The 19,793-nt window shown below is 35.0% G+C and overlaps 1 protein-coding gene across 1 annotated transcript in view; it reads right to left on the bottom strand.

The window, feature by feature from the left end:
• Positions 1-4,482: 4,482 nt before the first annotated feature.
• The window catches only part of Vegfc (vascular endothelial growth factor C), a 108,360-nt gene continuing 93,049 nt past the window's right edge, over positions 4,483-19,793 (bottom strand). Inside the window, exons 4-7 of the mRNA XM_048455778.3 lie at positions 19,353-19,504; positions 10,495-10,601; positions 9,886-10,219; positions 4,483-4,994 (exon numbers count right to left, since the gene is read on the bottom strand). Coding sequence (XP_048311735.3) covers positions 4,880-4,994; positions 9,886-10,219; positions 10,495-10,601; positions 19,353-19,504 — 708 coding nt within the window. The 3' untranslated portion in view covers positions 4,483-4,879. The remainder of the gene's footprint in view (positions 4,995-9,885; positions 10,220-10,494; positions 10,602-19,352; positions 19,505-19,793) is intronic.

The following is a 19,793-nucleotide window of genomic DNA, read 5'->3' on the forward strand; positions in this document are numbered from 1 at the left end:
GAATGAAATAACATTCTGCACATCCACATGGACAATAAAACTAAAGTTATTTCATCACAAAGATCTTTCTGTGCATATTCCAATGTGTACTGAAACAAACTCTTTACAAAACCATGTTGGCATGTCTTATTCATGGTCCAACTCAAAATTGTTACAATGGAAAAATATAGAATCTTCCTGTCGTTCTGGTTCACAAATTGCTGAAATGTTTCTACGCTTCTCAAGGGTTTGTACATCTTTCCAGTCCTTGTCTAACATGGTAGATGTCCTTAATTTTTTTTCTTTAAAATCTTTGGTTTTTATTTTTCTGTTTGACCTGTTTTTTTTTTTTTAAAAAAATCCCATCTGCTTTCTCTTCTGTATACCTTCTTTCCTTTTTCCTCACTTCATCTCTCTCTTCCTTGTTCTCTTCATCTTAGGAACAAGTCCAAGGTCAGATCTGTGATCTTTTATTGATGTGTTTTGTGAGAAGTATGAACTTCAAACACATCAACATTAAGAAATGGTGGGGGATACTAAGGGTAGGAGGGAGGCAGGGATCAAGTAGATGAATGGCCGGAAATGGTCAACCAGGTAGATATGAATGCCATAATGAAACCTATCATTGTGTATGTTAAATTTAAAAATCTGAAAAGCAGCAATGGTTTAAAATGAATCCCAGTCTGTCAGTGCAAAGTTTTGAATGGAATCCGGGAAAGTTGTGAGTGTTTGATCTTGGATACCAAAATTTCATCTGATTCTCTGCATACATTTAGCAGTGTTTGCCAACATGTAAGAGCATGGATAAAAGGGGGGACCTAAAATCAGGACTAAAGGGTTACTGCTGAAGAATGAGTGACTATAGAGAGAAACAAACAGTTTCTTAAGAGCAGTAATGGGGGCTGGAGAGAAGGTTCCTTTGGTAGAACACTTGCTGCTCTTACAAAGAAGCCTGGGGTGCAATTCCCAGAACTTCTTTTGGGTAGCTCACAACTGTATTCCAGTTTCAAGGGATCCTGTCACAGTGTAAGGTGTGGATTTTCTCAGCCTCCAGGTACTCTAACAATACCTAACTCAATTCAAAACAACATCTTCTGACCTCTGCAAGCATCTGCATACATGTGTTGTGTGCGCGCACACACACACATGCATGCTTAAAAATTCTAATTAAAAAGAAATATGAAGCACACAGACCATGGGAGAGGAAAGTGGTAGGATCAGGAGTGCAAGGTTAGCCTCAGCTACATAAGATCTTGTCTGGAAAAAAAAGTAAATAAAATGAAAGTAATGTGTTTTATCTTTTGTTTTCTCTAGGAATTCTTACAATATATCTCATGCTGTCCTGGAACCAACTATGCAATAATGGCCATTGGGAGCAAACTAGCAGCAATCCTTATGTCTCACCCTCCTAAAAGCTGAAATTATAGACTTCAATTCCTATTTTATCACTGAAATTAAATATGAAATTCTGCATGGAGCCACATAGAATGGATTGTTTCTTGGGCAATCAATCATAACTTCAAGTTTTGAAAAAGAAGCTTTTAATATTGCCTTACTTTCACAAAAATTAAACATTTACCATTATCTGTTATGGATAGTTCTGTCTTCTGCCTAGTATATAATCAACACTGATGAATCCACTAAACAAACCTTCTAAGAATTTTGGCCACTATACATATACGTTTATACATACTAAATTCTTCTTAATGCCTAACCCAAATTCTATGGTCAGAATGACAGACAACAGCAATAGTTCAAAGTCAATTTCTGTTTCAAAGCCTCTTTCTGGATTAAATACTAGTTATGTACAACTAATTGTACATAGCTTTGGAAGAAGAATACAGTTAACCTTAATGTCATTCTGAAAAAGTTGCATGGTTTTGATTTTTAAAATATTTATAAAGAATTTCTGCTTCTATATGTGACAACTTTTGACATTAAAAAGTCAGAACAAACAGTGCTTCCTAGCTATCCACATTACTTAGGATTAAAGATCAAATTAGAAGGACTGCATAAGGGAAGTAGAGTTTTTATTCATAATTTCATAAATGAAGCATTTGAGTAGTGTTTCCATGAAGTTCTCAGTTGTTCTGATTTTGATTTACCTCTTTGGGTAAGACAAATTACCCTAAAACACTGTCTAAACCTAAAAATTGTCTAAAACACTACAGACAGATCTTTAAACACAGTTTTAATTCAGTTCTTTCCCTTCAAAGTCTCATATGCTGATACTTGGGGATGCTGGTATTTTCTTAGGGACACAGACATGTCAGAATTTAACATGGTCCATTATTTATCATTCAGTACCCAATTAGATTGGACTCTTTTACCACAGCTTGCCTCTTTAAAGCAATAATAACCAAAAGAACAGCAGTTAAACATACTGAGAGATCAGCTAGTAATTATAAGTAGTGTTTTAAAATGTGTCACTGATTTTCTTAAAGATAAAGAAAATAAAGATAAAGATAAAGAAAAATAAAGAGTTATTTGGGTATTGTATGTGCATTTTTAAGGATTAAATAATGTATTAATTCAGATCATTCTAGAACTCATAAACTCAGAAGGTATCATTTGGAACATTTTCTAATGAAAATTTGTGCTATGCACACAGCAGAGTCGCAGAGTGAAGATGCTCCTTCGTTCCCTATCTGCACATTCTAGGTTGACTAAACTTAGACCATAATGATGTGGGATTTCCCTCTGTATGCTGTGAATGTGTTTTATTACCATTTAGTTAATACAGAAGCTGCTTTGACCTATGGCAGGGCAGAATATAGCTAGTAAGGAAGTCCAAACAAAGATCCAGAGAGAAAGAAGGCAGGGTCAGAAAGATGCCATGTAGCTGATAAAGGAGAAGATGCCAGAATCTTACCAGTAAGCCACAGCCTTGCGGTGATACACAGAATAGAAATGTGTTAATTTAAGATGGAAGAGGTAGTTAGAACCATGCTTGAGCCTTTGGCCAAACAGTGTGGTAATTTTGTGTGATTATTTGGGTCTGGATGGCCCAGAAACTAGAGTACAATCTCCGCTTACACCATAATTCAGTTTTTCAAAGCTCTGACACTGTGGTAAAACTATTCTATGTGAACCCTCTCACCTGTAACACCGAACTCTTCTCTTCACCACTGAGTGGCATTCCTTTGAGAGCAAGGTGTGCACAGAGGAAGGCTTGAGTCCAGTTTAGTGACTAACCCTTATTCCCTCTCGTAGAGCATGCAGTGAGGAACTTATTCTTACGCTCACGCCACTCAACTCTGTTCTAAGTGGTACACATATGGAAGAAAAGATATTTTTAGACATTCTAGTAATGGAATCAGCTTCACTCAAACAGTTTGTAAATATTAAAACTTTCTTTCAAAAGCAATCTGGAAGTTAAATCTTACACAACTGCTTAGCAAAACATTTTTGCCTTTAGCCTTTTAGACTGAGAATACAATATTAGATTTCTGCACATGAAATGTTGCTTATAAACTTTCCAAGTTTGGATATATTAGCTGTTGCTGGGAGCTTCTAGTGTTTTCTCTACCTTATCTTTTGGATCAACCATGGTATCTTGGGATTCTTTGCAGAGATGAAGAATATTCTCACTCTAAGTTTTAGCTTTTTGTTAAATCACGTGTGGATAAATTAAACAACTCTTCAGCTTTTGCCCTAGTCCATCTATACTGATGACTCCAAAAAACTCATTTATTACAATGTGTTGAAGTAGGATTTTTTTTATGGTCCAAATAAAATTGTTTTCAAGCTTCTATGGTAATGTGTCATCTTTGTCTATGCTACTCTTGCTTTTCAATCAAAATTATTACATCTCCAGGGACAAATAAATTTTTTGTCTCTTGGATACTTCTGGCTTTAATTTTTAGTTCAGTGATTCTTTTATTGTTTTGTTTTGCCAATAAATTTTAAGAAACAGAAGACTTAGATTGATATTCAAGCTAATTCACAACAGTCCGTGTATTGGGTTCAAACCTTCTTTACAAAGCTTCAGAAAGCTTACCAAATGAAGCTACAATACTATTTGCTAAAATAATAATTATATTCTAAATGTATGAAATGAAACAATAATTTATCAAATGGATAGTAACTGATATATAACATGTTTTGCTTCATTGTTGGGACCAATGAGTTGAAAGATGATTTGAATTTTGGGTGAGTTTCAAAGATGGAGAACACTGAATGAACAGGGATCATGCTTTACTGTTGGATTCAAAGAGATTGACCATGATTTTCCTCTTTAAACAATGATGAACTCAGTTTAAACATCCTGATGTTATCAAATCTATTTTTTCTCTCACTCTCTTTTTTCATCAAAGTTAAAAAAGTAGACTTTTTCCAGTGTATCCAAAATGTAAATTAATGCATAATGCACTTGATATCTGCTTTGAGTGTGCAGAAATGGAAGACAACTCAAAAATCTGTGATGAGAGAATTTTGGAAGATGACATTCCATTTCCTACAACCGAAACATAATGTAAGATGGCGATAGACTGAATTTCACAGTTTATAATACAATTTTCACTTTATTTTAAACATAGTTTGCATGTTATAAAAATACTGATCACAGTGAGCTTTACCAATTGTTATTGCTATAAAAATGAATGCAGGAACAATATTTTTAGTGGAAATAAATTATATAGTCATTCTTTTTTTTTCTTTCTTTTCTTTTTAAATCACAAGAGTAAAACCTCGGCTGTCTGTCACTGGTAGAAAAGCAGTCTTTGAAGAAGCCTTTTCACACGAGCACCAGTCCTTTCCTGCAGCTCTCCACACGGTTCAGGAAACACAGACTTGGGCCTCTGTTACCATGGCCCCACAGAGTCTTTCTGTGCATCAACAGTTCTATCGTGGCAACAGTTTTTCAAGACAGTAAAATGATGAACTGAAAATTGGTATGATCTTAGTTCATATGTGGTCTTTTCCAATATGATGGGACACAGCGACATACTTCTTCACTAAATGACATTCCCGGATCACAGTGCTTCTGTCGATTTGTACAGGGTCGTCTGTAACAACTAGAAAAACAGAGAGAAACACATATGGTGAAGACCAAGGTAGAGAGTCATGATGCTAAAAATCAGCTTTTATGTTTTTCTTAAGTTTAAACCCAGAAAAATTACTAACTTTATTAAAATGTGTTTGTAGCTTTATAAATGTTTAAGTGTGTGCTTATGCTTACGGAACTGTAGGAGAATGGAAAAGCCTTTAAAAACATGTCTCAGTTGCTGACATAAGAATGGAAAGATGAGCTATTGTGAGCAGTAGTTCTTTTGAAGTACTCTCTGCTTTGTGGATTAAAGTAACATAAAACAGAAATTGTGAAAGTGAATATTTAAGGTCTGCTGATTTCCTGTGATCACATAAACATGGCAACGTTCACAGAAGTCTGGGATGTGCATGGGACCCAGACTTCCAGGCAATTAAACCCAGTCATCTTGGCAGGACCATAGTCTTTGGAAAGCAGCCCCATCCACACTCTTGTGCTTTTACTCAGCAGCTGGCTGGGTAAGGGTGGGTAACTCTTCCTTCCCCACCTGTACTCCGGATGGGTTAGGGCCTTCTCCATCCACACTAGACTTCCAGATGATGGTAGTGGTGAAAAGACAAATTTCCCATCATTTGATTTTTGGAAGTTCTGCTTGCTATAGTGAATTTATTCTAGCTTTGTAGAATATGGAAGATGAGCAAGCCTCACTGTGTAATGGGTTAGACAGAAAAAGTGAAAGTGAACTAAAGAGATCAGTAAACCCTTCAAATTTAATCTCATTAGATATTGAAAGGAAAGCTTAGCCAATAATTTTTTTATATATTTTAAATTCTTAATGTTTTTCATTTTATCTTTGACAGTTTCTGTATATAATGTCTCCTGATAACTTTTTCTCATCTCCCTGCCACACCTATCAACTTCTAATCCTCTCTACTAGTCCCTCTCACACATTCCTGAGCCATTCAACCATTCATTTTAACCACGGCCAACTGAGTGATTACTAGTTTGGAAGTATCCAGTAGAGTAGGGGGAAGGATCGGTGAGAGGTGGGTATATAACTAATGGCAATAAGTCCTCTCTTCCTGAATCATCAGGAACAAAGAACTCGGCAGCAAGGGGCTGTGTCCTCCTAGCCCTTCCTCCATCCTTGCCCCACAAAGGTCCATTCTTGTGGAGCCAGTACGAGCATCTATAACCACAAAGAGCTCATGACTGTAATGGCTGTGCCTTTCCCAGGAGTCTGCAGCTCTTTGCTCTATCTTCCTAGCTCTTACATCCTTTCAGTCTTCATTTCTAGAATGTTCTTAGAGCCTTAGAGGAGGATAGTTTAAATGTCTTGTTAAGAACTTTTAAAATATCCATAATTATATAACGAATGCAATTTATTTATCAAAAAAGCATGCAGTTTTTAAAGGTCACTGACAGCTGATGATTAAAGCAGTAAAATGAAAATACATTCTGCCTTTCTTCACCGAAATAAATATTAAGAGAAATGTGTGTGTATATACTTTACAATTTTCTCTTTTGCTCCATCTATTTGATACCATAACCTATGGAACTTAGTGTGGTAAGAAAACTGGGCATACAAAGAGTTACAATATGTATAATAAGTCAGCCTAGGGATATAGTTCAGGACTGAGAGAATTGTTCTGTGGCCACTTGACCAGGACAACCAACTTCAACCTAAAGTAGCAGAAAAACAGGAAAAGAATTTAAGAAAGACGTGTCTTGCTTGTTCAGCAAAATATATGATATAGATATAGTCTACTCAGCAGCTAATTTTCTGTAGAAAATTTAGATGTCTGGCTAGTTAAAATTCAGTCTCAAAATATTCAAATTTGTTAATATGTACTAAATTCATTGAAAAAAGATTCAATGTGAAACATGGCTTAATGAGGTTTGCTGAAATATAATAGCTGTATTCTTTTGGATATAATACTGAATTTTGAATCTACCTTTTGGTAAGTATAGTAAAATTGGAAAATGTGTATTATTCAATTTTTTTTCCAAAAATAAGTATTAAGATTTATATAAGGAACTCTTCAACAATACAGGAAGAAAAAATTATCATCAATGAAAAACCTGGATTTAGTGGTGACCCATTATGCAGCAACTACAAATGACAGATCTTCAGAATTAAAAGTTAAAATAAGAACACAAACTCCTGAGACTCAAAGATTGTCTCTACTTAATGGGCACAAGGTTAATGATAAAGAGTCACAAGGATACAATACTAAAAAGAAAAAGAAAACAGCTTTTATCTTAGATGTTGAAAGGGTATTGTTTGCCCATGTCTAATTTGTGGATGGAAGAAGATATTCAACGAAAGAGAAAATTTATTGAAAATGAGGGCACTTAAATCTCATGTGCTATGAGAAAAGAATAAAACCAGAAAAATGGTGACATTAAACACACTGGTAGTTCTCAACCCATGGGTGATGGCGTCTATGGGGAGTCGACTGACTCTTTCACAGGGGTTACATATCAGATATCCTATATATCAAATATTTACATTATGGTTCATAACAATAGCTAAATTACAGTTATAAAATACAAAAAAAGCCAATTTTATAGATGGGGAGCACCACAACATGAGGAACTGTATTAATGGTTCCAGCATTAGCAAGGTTGAGAATCACTGTTCTAGATACATATGACAATCTTTACTGGATCTAGCAACTCAGATGCTTAAACACAGCTTAATACAGAGTCCTCTGCCAGGCTGTGGTCCCTTGTTAGACTGGAGATTGAAGAGAAGAGAAAACCAATGACATAGAAAGAGGAGCGACTCTGAGAAACAGTACGAAGTGCTCTCCGCATCAAAGTAAGAAATCTGTAATCTTCATAAACTGAGGGAGCAGGAAGCTGAGCTGAAGATACTGAGGTAATTTAAGCAGAGGCAAGGCTGCTGGGCCAATATCGAAGGAAAACAACGAAAACATGGCAAAGAGAGGTCTAGAAAACATGGCAAAGAGAGGTCTAGAAAACATGGCAAAGAGAGGTCTATATTAAACAGTAGTCATTGTATCTTCTGAGATGTCAGAGATACAAATTCAGACACAAATATAGAAAGTCTTTGAATCCAAGAACCTCATTGATGTTTCTTAATGAAAAATAGTAGAAAGCCATGCTGTAAAATAAAAATAAATGACAGATGTTGCAGCCAGTAACGACAGAGCCTTTTAAGGACATTTCAAGAGGTTTTCTTTTCCCACAGTCTTTTTTTTTTCTTCTTATTTTTTTGCATTGGGGGTTGTAAGAGAATGTGTATCATGTTTTGTTTGCTTCAGTGACTTTAAGACAAATGAAAAGTCCTAAACTCTTAAAACAGAAGTGAGTGATGGAACAGAAGAGATGACTGTGGTTATCTCTAAGTGGTTAAGTATTTGCTGCTCCTACACAGGGCACAGGATCAGCGTCCAGAACCCAGATAACTGACTTATAACTGTCTAACTCTAGTGCCAGAGATCCAGTGTCCTCCGTGGGCACCAGGCACATCTGTGGGGCACAGAACAGACATGCATGATGGTAAAATACCCATACAGGTAAAATAAAATACCATTTCAAAAGTGAATCTTGAGTAATTTTCAGTAATTTTGTTTTTAATTTGTCATTATGTATTTAGGTCTGTGTTTGTCTCTGAGTATATGTATGTGACCACAGATGCCAGAAGAGGGTGTTGGCTCCTCCTGTAACTGAAGTTAAAGGCAGTTGCGATCTGTTTGAGTACCATGTGCTCTCGGCCACGGAGTCATTTCTCCAGTTGTTCGAGTAACCTTTAACACGGCACAAATCTAGAGGCTTCTGAGAACATAGTAAACCTCAACTAAGGAACTGATTAGATCAGACTGGCCTATGTCCATGTCTGTGAGGCATTTTCTTAATGGTTAACTGATATAGAGCCAGCCCACTGTGGATGGTACCATCCCTAGACAGGTAGGCTTTGATCCTACAAGGAAGCCTAGGAGCAAGCCAATATAAAGTGTTCCTCAAGGTTTCCTCCAGTTCTTGCCTTCAGTTTCTGCCTTAGCTTCTTTGGTGATAGACTGCAACCTGGAAGTAAAATAAGCCCATTTTTCCCCACGTTGCTTTTGGGTATGGTATTTTATCACAGCAAAAGAAAGCAAGCTAGAGCATTTATCTAGTTCTCATTAAGAATTCAGTGTAAATATTTCATTTTCAGATAAAATTCTTCAGAAAATGGTGCTGTTGTGTTTTATTTTTAAGCTTTAAAATAATTCACTGGGTCGGATGGTGGTAGTGCATGCCTTTGATTCCATCACTTGGGAGATAGAGACAGGTGGATCTCTGTGAGTTCAAGGACAGCCTGGTCTACAGAGCTAGTTCTAGGACAGGCACCAAAGCTACAAAGAAACCCTGTCAAAAAAAAAAAAAAGATTCATTTGAAACATCTGGTCCTAAATTACATCTGAAAGTAAAATTTTTGAAGGCATCAGACATAGATTGCTGAATGCATTTCTAAAATATCTATCCTTTACTCATATAGGGGTCTGCTACATTAGTCTCTTGGACAAAGAATTAGTTTTGGGTATATTCTAGATTTGGTTTTGTGCCTTGATGTTTCTTTGTTGCCTTTGATATTACTCAACTCTCAGAGACCAAATGTACTTATGTAATCCTAGAATCCGTCCACTTATGAAACCAAGGCAGGAGAATGCTAAGTTCTAAGTCAGCCTGGCTATATAGCAAGTCTGACTCAAAGAAGCTAGAAACCCCACAAAAAGTCTAGTGTTAAGAAAGAATAGCACTGATTTAAGTAACTACATTTTTCCCCCTCTGAGGGTTTATAGTCTTCATTCAAATTAGCAGCTGCTAGATTGGGTTGAGATAAACAGCTCCTGGTTGAGAACACTGCATGTTCTAGAAGGGAATTAGGGTTGTTTACCTAGACTCCTTACCTGCATGTTTGATGGTGGAATTTCTTCCCTTTTAGGAAGCACTTCTGTGTGTTTTCTGTACATTCACAGGCACATTTCCCAGGATTCAGGGGTTGATTTCTCGGACAGGTTCTTTTACATACACACTGGCATGTGTTTTCATCAAATTCTCTGTTGGCTCCACATGAGTTGGGCAAAAGTTTGTTTTTACAGACACACTGGCACGAGTTTCTGTCTAGTTCTTTGTGGGGTCCACAGCTGGATGGTCGAAGCCCACCTTTGCAGACACACTGACAGGTATCTTCATCCAGCTCCTTGTTGGGTCCACAGACATCATGGAATCCATTGGTTGAGTCTAGAAAAACACACAACATATTTACTGGACCTTAGTAGTTCAGGATGTGGTATTACATACATGCATGCAAAACACCCTCCTTTTACGTTTTTCAATAAAGTAATGTATGTAAACACACTTTAAACAGAAGTTGAAAGTAATAGCAAAGGAAGTAGTTAATATCCTATTTTGAACTCATTTCAGTAAGTGATGTGCAGAATATTGTGAGCATTTAATATGAAAGTATGTTAATCAAAATACAGATCAGAGACAGACTGAAGTGTTTTTTTACTTACCATCCTCAGCATTTGAATAAAAGATAAAATCCTGCTGGGCCAGGCATCGGCACATGTAGCTATTCCACACATAGTTTGCTGGACAAGTTTTGTTGACTGCTTGACACCTTGGGGGAAGACAAATTAAACAGGAGCTAAAGAACAGTGTAACTAGCATGGAGAAGGATCATTTCTTTGCATGTACATGTTACAAGTCAAAACATGGTTACAGCAAAGCTTGAAAATACACAATAGAGGAGACAAACTATTAGTGTCTCCCCTAAAACTACCTCCACCTCACCTGCTTCACGCTTCAATCTGAGGTTACCCTTATAAGTTATAAGGCCTAAGAGGACTCTGGGCTTAACCTTTGTAAAGGCAAGTAGGCTTCTTTGTGTAATGACATACTGTTTTAATTTTATCAAAAATGCAATGATGCCTTCTATATTACTGTGCAATTTCCTTTACCAAATAAAGTACATATTTCAGGCAACTCTAGAGGTCATTTGATGATTTTTCTCTGGAGGACTTTTAGTTACATACAAAATTTCATGAAAACATGTAATATAGTTTAATTCTTATTATAATAGTTTAGGTGGCTTTCAGCTATTGCCTCACTAAAGAACTGCAGCTATGGTGATATTCTCATACAAACATTTACTGTTTTATTTCTGAAGTCTAGATCCTATATCTCTAATATCACTTGATTAATGTATAATTCCCACTTTCCATTCCACCATAAATATCCAAGAACACATTTGGGTTTTTTTTTGGTATGACTATCTCCTTCCTTCTTTTCTTTCTTCTTACCATCTTTTCTTTCCTTTGTCCCTACCTCCTTTCAATATTCAATATTTGTTTTAGAAAACATTATGAACAAATTGTCTTCATCATCGTCATCATCATCATCATCACTACTACTACTACTACTACTTTGGAAAATGACATTTAGAATCTATCATTTGGGTTTAATCATGTTCTGTGCCATTATATTCAATTTCTTCTAGATCCTTTGAGTCAAATGCAGATACACTCTGCATCCTCTTCTCCTGGTTAATGTTATCCAGAAGACACCTTTCCTTTCAATATTCTAACAGAGAGAGCATTCATGAACCTTTACTACTTATCACGGACACTGGTGTGTACATCAAAAGCAAATATTTACTTAGATATCACAAATCATTCATTTTAAAGCAATATTATAAACAACAGTATGTGGTGAAGAATGCTCCAAAATAACACAACACAGAAACGATCTGCAGACACCCTGAAATGTTCTCCAAATGAAGAAAAAACAGGCCGTGCTTTGGATGTTGCTAAGAAAAGTTACATAGATTATTCAAGGTGATGAAACACTGTTTCAAAAACATCTAAGAAGTACTATGAAACCACACAAAGAATTTGTTTTGGGCTTTCTTTTACAGAAAAAGCAATTCCAAATTGTGTGTGCTTGGAAGAAAGCCCTCACTATATAGTATACGGCTGGCTTTGGACTTCTGACCCTTGGCCTCCCCAGTGCTGGGATCACAGACTCACATCTCTATGCTTATCTTCTAAATCTGTACATTATAACCATGTGTACTGTCATTTTGAACATCACCTCTGATAATTTATCAGTGTTTTCCTTTCCAGCAGTCTACAGCAATTCCAAGGAAGGGTTCATTCATCCTTTTCAACACGGCAGCTTGTCTAAAGCTTCCCATATGTTTCAGTCTACTTAGGGAGTCCATCACAGAGAGTTTCTTGATTTAGTTTAAGTCTGACCTGTTAATCGCTATATTATTTGGTACATCATGGAAACTACAGTCTCTTGTAGAGCATGCAAATAGTCTAGATGATAACCAAAAAGCAAGTATATATAAAAGCAGTGATAATTGCTAGATGAATATAAACCTTTTTAACCGTCTTGGATGCTTTCAAAATGTGTCTTTTGGAGATACTATGATTCATGATAATTCATCAGAAATAAGCTGGGTTTGAGAACTAATTACAATTCACTGTATTTTTTTTCTATTTAAAATAAAATTAAACATGGTTTGCCACAGATATTTTCTGCAATAAGTATGAAATTTTAAGGGAGATAAGCATGTACACACTTTTAGGCAAAAAGAAGATAAGTTATGTCCAAAACCAACACAAGATAGCTAGGACTTTCAGTCCATATGTTTGACTTCATCCTAACAAATTCCAGTAAAATACTTGGGCTCCAACAATCTTTATACAAATAGTTGCTTGCTTTATCCTGTGTACACTACATACCTCTTGTTTTTAATATTAAAACTAAAACATATTTACTTATGTGCTAATGAGTTAAGACTATGAGAAGTGTGCTCATTCTGATCCATACCCCAGGGTGCCATTACTTTTCTATTATTTTTGTTTATATATTTCAGTATTTCTTCCTGGAAAACGACCCACCAAAAGTCAACAACAGGGCAACATGTTTAAACTTTGTTTGTTCACTTAGTATTTCTCGGAACATGCCAGACTATCCTAAAAAAAAAAAAGAAAAATCCACTTAATCCTAAGGGAAAATCTCTACGCACTCCATTATTTTGTCACTGTAGTGGTTTGAAGGAGGGGCTTCCTATAAGTCACAGATCCCTGGATATGCGGTCTCCATCTGGTAGATGCTTGTGGTTTCTAGAAGGAGTGCCATTGACAGCAGGTCCTGATATTTAAAAAAACTGATGCATTTTGAGTCAGGGTTCTAATTTCTGCATGTGGATCAAGTTCTTAGCTATTGCTCCAGAACCACACACTCCCATGATTCTCACTAGGATAGTAATGGGCTATTATCCTTGGGCACCGGAAACCCTCAAAGAAACTCTTTCTTTTTTAAATTGTTATCTTGGTTATGGTATTTTATCATAGCAATAGAAAAGAAAATAATAAGTCATTATTTTATATTTTAGTTTAATCATGAATATGCGTTGTTCCTGATAACTTTAGAGTATTTATCAATTTTATAAACAAATATCAATAATTTTGTATAGATATTCTATCCAAACTTTAGCTTTCTACCACAAAATAACCTTTAGTATCTTCTACACGTGGTGACAGGGCATATCATTTATAGGTGGACACATATGACAGTGATGACAAAAGAAAACATTCCTTTTTCATTTTGGTAAAATGTAATTCATCCTATACTTCTCTGATGTGGTATTTCACTACTCATTGGTTAGCTCTTATGTGGAACATAAAGCCAATTAAAGAGTCAAAATACACATTTTAATCCCAGCATGGTGGCATATGAAATGAATTCCAGCATCTGAAATTCTCAGGGAGATACATCAGGAGTTTAAGATTATCCTCCTGGACTATACAATAAGCTTGAGGCTAGCCTGTGCTATGTAAGAAAGCTTCTCAAACACACACACACACACACACACACACACACACACACACACACACACAAAATCAAAATAAAGTCAAAGCCATACATTCCTAGTGTGATGGAATGGCATGCAATAACACAGCCTATCAGACTTGAGTGTGGTAAAGATGGATTTCTACAGCTTTCTTTCAGTTACACACAGACACAAGCACGCACTAACATGCTCATACAAGGTCTCAGACACGGGTCCCCTCTCCCATTTATTTGGTTGCAGTTATCCTTTTTTATTTCAGTATAATATTTTGACAAACAGAGATCCAAGCTATATAAATGGCAGAGTCCCAGTAGTCCTCTCAGTTTCTAGCCCTGCACATAATGAAGGGTCTTCCCTTTTTGGGGAGCTTTGTAAGGTTTACGCCTCCATTTAAATATGTCCACCCAGGTGGATTTCTACCCTTAGTAGCCAAGAAAACAGAACCATTTCTTTCTTTTACATAGAGCTTTCCATTTTATGACAGAGCATTTTAAAAAATATAAATTTTAGCATATGAACTCCTTGTGTAGACACAATTGCAGAAATTTACTTTGTGAATGTTATACAAACATCCAGATATGGATTTTCATACTTAGAAAATACAGAGTCCACATACTCTGGTTGTGCCACCTCTTCTTCTTTTTCATGCTCATGTTGAACAAGAACAGAGGTTTTGGCAAACACTTTCAATTATATTATACTGGAATATTCTTGACAAAACAAACTTTGGAATAGTAACAGTTTGCTTAAAGGTAAATAAATATTTTGAATTCTATTAGTTTTAAAACCCAATTTAAATTTCTAAAATATATAAGAAGCTTCACACAGATAAGAAAATATTACTCATCATAAACATATTTTAATGTTGAAATCTGAAATTATGCTAGATATTACTGAATTAAAGAAACCAATATTTGGAGAAATATATTTTTATAACTCCTAAATGACACTCTCTCCTTCAGGTGTAAGAAGCAACAGCTTAGGATTTATAGCATACTATCCTAAAAAACGAGACAGAAACAAAAGTTTTAAATGTTATTATATTATAATGAAAAGAAGATATAGAATAGATAGAAGGATTACGATAAAGTGCTTATTGCCTTTATGTTTCAATCTTCAAGGCATTTTCATGCTGTTGAAATCGATATTCAAAAGTAATGAATGATTAATGTGCACATATACATTTTTATAAATAAGACATTTCATGTGCTTCATTTGCAAAACATATTACTTGAAGCGTACACTTTCTGCAAGGCATAAAATAATTTTTCATGTAGATCTATGTTGGGAAAAATGAGAGCAAATAAACCTTACTTTCTCATTTAAACAGAACTTGTAATTTTTATGAAGAATAAAGTTACTTTTTTAAGAATTATTTCATTATTTGTAAACTTCTGGTCATGAATTCGAGGATTTATGCATTTCTCAATGAGAAAAAATGGTGTATTCAATGCTAAAATCAATTTTATTAGTACATTTATATCTCTGAAATTTAGAAAAAATGTGTGCATTCTGGGTAGAGTAAATTCTAAATGTTGGGTCACAATTACTACTCCCTACACTTTGAATCTTATGTCATGCTGCCTCATGCGTGCATATTTGTGACTCATTTTCTCTATATTTTCGCACTGAGGTTTTGTGCACTAAGAGATCCTTGACTCTCCAAATCTATGCAAAATTAACTAAAATACACTACCACTTCTATTGGTATTTGATAGAAATGAACTGAAATGTTATGATTATTCAATAAACCAGGTGATTCAGCTACTACATAGTATTTTGCTAGGAAAAAAATAATACTTCATGGTTTAAACAATACTTCTCTTGACTGAATTTTACGGGTAGATCCATTCATGTCAAGAGGTCCTAAACTGAGCAAGTTAGACTATATATATTCTATAGCTACACAAACATATGTTCATAAATATTTTATAACTATGTTTCTATACGTGTAGGTATATATATTCTATATCCTTATATATAAACACAGCACTCAGGAGGCAAGGCAGGAGGATCTCTGTGAGTTCGAGGCCAGCCTAACCTACAAGAGCTAGTTCCAGGGCAGGCAACAAAGTGACACAGAAAAACCTTGTCTCAAAAAAAAAAAAACAAATCAAAGAAAAAATTAAAAAATAAAAAATAAGCACATATATATGTTCTATTTCTATATACAGAGAGAATACTGTAGAAAATGATAAACAGACATATACATTAAAATTTCAAAAAATAATGACCTATGTATATGAGGATTTTAAATTTGCAAAGAGAACATTTCTAGAACTTTCTAAAATGATTTCTTTTGAATTCTGATGAAAAATTTTTCTGATTAAATGGTTTAAGATTATGTCTTAATCAATTTAATGGGAGTATCCAATGTCTACTCTTTTATAAATGTTAGTAAATTATTTTTCTGCTTTTCTGTTTATTTATATTTAAAGGAAAGAAACAATGCATGACACTCAAGAATTCAAAGAAAAACTGGGCAATTAGAGCTGGAAAAAGAAAACATACTAGCTTTTGAGCTTTTAAGCAATGGGGTTGAAGATCTATTACAGATTAATGGACTAAAGACATTGCGTTCTCATGTCTTAAGTAAAAAGTTCCCTGGACTATGTATCCTCTGTTCTCTTTAGCAAAAATAAGAGTCCTCACAATAATGAAACTCTTAAATCCCAATAAATGCAATTTATTGCTATCAAACATATTTAGTGTTTTAGGGCCAACATTTTATAATAATTCAGGATCAAATAAAAGATGAATTATAACCTGTACTAAAATTTTCTATTTTACAATCCCCTTTTATCTTTCTTTTAAATTGGGCACTACCTCAAAAACTGCCATAATAAGATGATTGATTTCAAATAATAATTTGCAGTCATTTTATGATGCATAAATTACAATTCAAGATGCTTTGACTATATTAAACCTTTACATAACATTTATCAATAAAACTTCATATTCTATTTTCATATTTTTAGAAAAACATGAGAATTCATAGATAGGTGTTCACTGCTTCAAAATCACAGCCTTAGTCTTTTGATTATTTAATAGCATATTAATTTCATGGCTTAAAATCTAATTAAATCATCCCAATTTTGCTACTAGACTTAAATTTCCTTACATCTTCGTGCACAGTGCAGGCATTAACCAATTAAGCAATAAATTCACCACTAGTAACTTTAAGATACTTGTGCCTTTCCAGTCAGTGGTGACTCACACCTTTAATTCCAGTACTCAGTAGGCAGAGGCAGGCACATCTCTGTGAGTTCAAGGCCAGCCTGGTTTACAAAATGAGTTCCAGGATATCCAAGGCTATACAGAGAAACCCTGTCTCAAAAAACCAAAATACGTGTGTCTTTATATAATATTAAATTCTCTCTCTCCCTCCTTCCCTCCTTCTCTCTCTCTCTCTCTCTCTCTCTCTCTCTCTCTCTCTCTCTCTCTCTCTCTCTGTGTGTGTGTGTGTCTTTTTCTACCCTTCAAAGATTATACCCATCTATTTCTATTTTGTAGTACATTGATTTTCCTGTAGTATTTGCCATGGAAACATAATCAGTTTTCAATTTAACAGAATATAGTAGCTACGAAATAAGCAAGCTACATGTACATGTAGTAACACGATTACATCTCTAAAGCCATAATGTTAAGAGCACAAAGCAAATATGCTATCAAATTAACACAGAAGCAATGCTGACTGTGGTATTTGATGAGACAAATGCAGGGGAAAGGCTTTCATCTGAGCTCTAGGAAATGAATGTGGCCTTTGAAAGGAAGAAAAGAAAGAACTTACTTCAAGCTAAAGTCATAATAGAAACAAAATACAGAGTAGAGAAAGACCTTGTGATCAGGGAATTGGACTTTTTAAAATAATGACAAGAAAGATGACAAAGAGGAAGAATGGTAAGAAACTTGTGCACAATTCTTTGAGCAATAGAAAAGCACTATTCTTGCTTGGATAAATCAAACGATGTCTTTTGAAGCTTATTTACAATAGTGTGCAGGAATGAGGGAAAGAGTTGATATTAAGAGGCCAGTTTGTTGCTGATGTGCTAAATCCGATGTCCACACAGACTAGAGTGGATGAATGGAAGTGATGAGAATTAAATGGAGGTTGAAGATGGATCTCCCTATTCTCCAAGATAGTGAATCATAGTAGTGTGATAACTGCAAATTCTAAATTTCAAAAGAATATGAGGACTTTGTGATATGAAATACGGAGAAATGGAAGGGACTGAACTAATCTTTGGGTCTAAGACAGGGCTAACATAATTATATGGAAATAAGATAAGTGTAGAAAATTATTACAAAGCAAATACATGATCAGATCTTCAAATAAAATTTTGGAAACCATGAACAAAGAGATGATACCTAAAGTTCTCAGAACAGATGCTTTGTCTATGGAAATAGGGTCAAGAAATAAACAGTCCTCCAGGGGCTGCATGAATGAGATGAGAGATGGGCCCTGATGGTTAAGGTGGGTCACTTTCCTTGTATTACTATGGTTTTCTTCAGCGATATCTGCAAGATCTTTTCTTTTTCAAGCAAAGGAGGACAGATTTGTACTAATATCAGGCTATCACTGAGTTCCCCTAAGATGTCCCAAAGAGAGCCACTTTTCTGCCAAATTAAGTAGAGCAGTGCAGGAGAATTGTCTGTATTCTGTCAATCATGGGAAGACCACTCTTAATGTTGTACATTTTCTGTTGAGGCCCTGAAGGTGAGCATATTTCTTAATATTCTGTAGTCCAGCTCATCCATTTACCTGTGGTGCTGTAGTAAGTGTTAGAATATCATATTATTCCCTTGTATGTACCTACTACATCCACGAGGAATGATAAAGAACACTGAACTGCATCTCTGTTTGGGAGACTAAAGTTCCTAGGACTGAAATGACATAAGAAATATTCCAATGTAAGTTATTCAGTGTCCGAATTGATACTCTGCCCTTCCCTTTGATCAAATGATACTCTCTGCTATATTAAAAGACAAGAAAACAACTTGAGTGTTAAATGATAGTTTGGATATTATTTCAAGTAATATGAAGAGAAAATCCAAATAATCAGTAAGATTTCAATAGTCAATCTTTGCTGAAACAAGAAATAGGAAGTATGTTTCAACTTACATTTTAGTATATCATCATAATATGAATAGTTAATATTTGTTTTAAACTTAAATCATTAAGAATTAAATTTTTAAGCTTTAGAATAATTTCCAAGTGAATACTCAAGTTCACAGACATTAAATCAGTGTGGCTACTTCACTAGTTGTGTGAATGGCGGTGGGTTGTGCACCATTCTATAGGCTGTCTGTTTATGCTGTGAACGACCCTGTCCATACAATGGGTAGTTCAGTATAAATCTACTTTTATTGGATAATGTTTTATGTTTTGTATTTGATGATAAATAGAACAGTGTTTATAAAACTTCCTTAAATAAACTTGGATTTATTTGAAGATAATTTTAACTTAGGAAAAGGTGTAGAAAGACAGACTTAATTCATACTCACTGTGATAATGTTGCTGGCAGAGAACGTCTAATAATTGAATGAACTTGTCTGTAAACATCCAGTTTAGACATGCATCGGCAGGAAGTATGATTGGCAAAACTGATTGTGACTGGTTTGGGGCCTTGAGAGAGAGGCACTGTAATTTCAAACAACTACAAAGGGACAAAAAAGAAAAAAAATATTATATACATGCTACTAAGGACTTCTATGGTAAATGTTGGAGTCCACAAGAGTGCATGAAATTAGCTTGTTATGACTTGGTACTATGTAATATTGGCAGAGCTTCCTTAATGCTTTTAAAATGATAACAAAGTAAAAAAAAGTTTGCTCCTAAATACTGTCTTCCATCAGAATAATAAATATTTCAGATGTTTACACCAAATCACCAGCTATGGAGCATATTAAAAATATGATGACCAACTAATGATATAGTACAGGGGA

Source organism: Myodes glareolus, chromosome 23 (assembly GCF_982192425.1).
Source record: "Myodes glareolus chromosome 23, mMyoGla1.1, whole genome shotgun sequence".
NCBI classification, from domain to species: Eukaryota; Metazoa; Chordata; class Mammalia; order Rodentia; family Cricetidae; genus Myodes; species Myodes glareolus.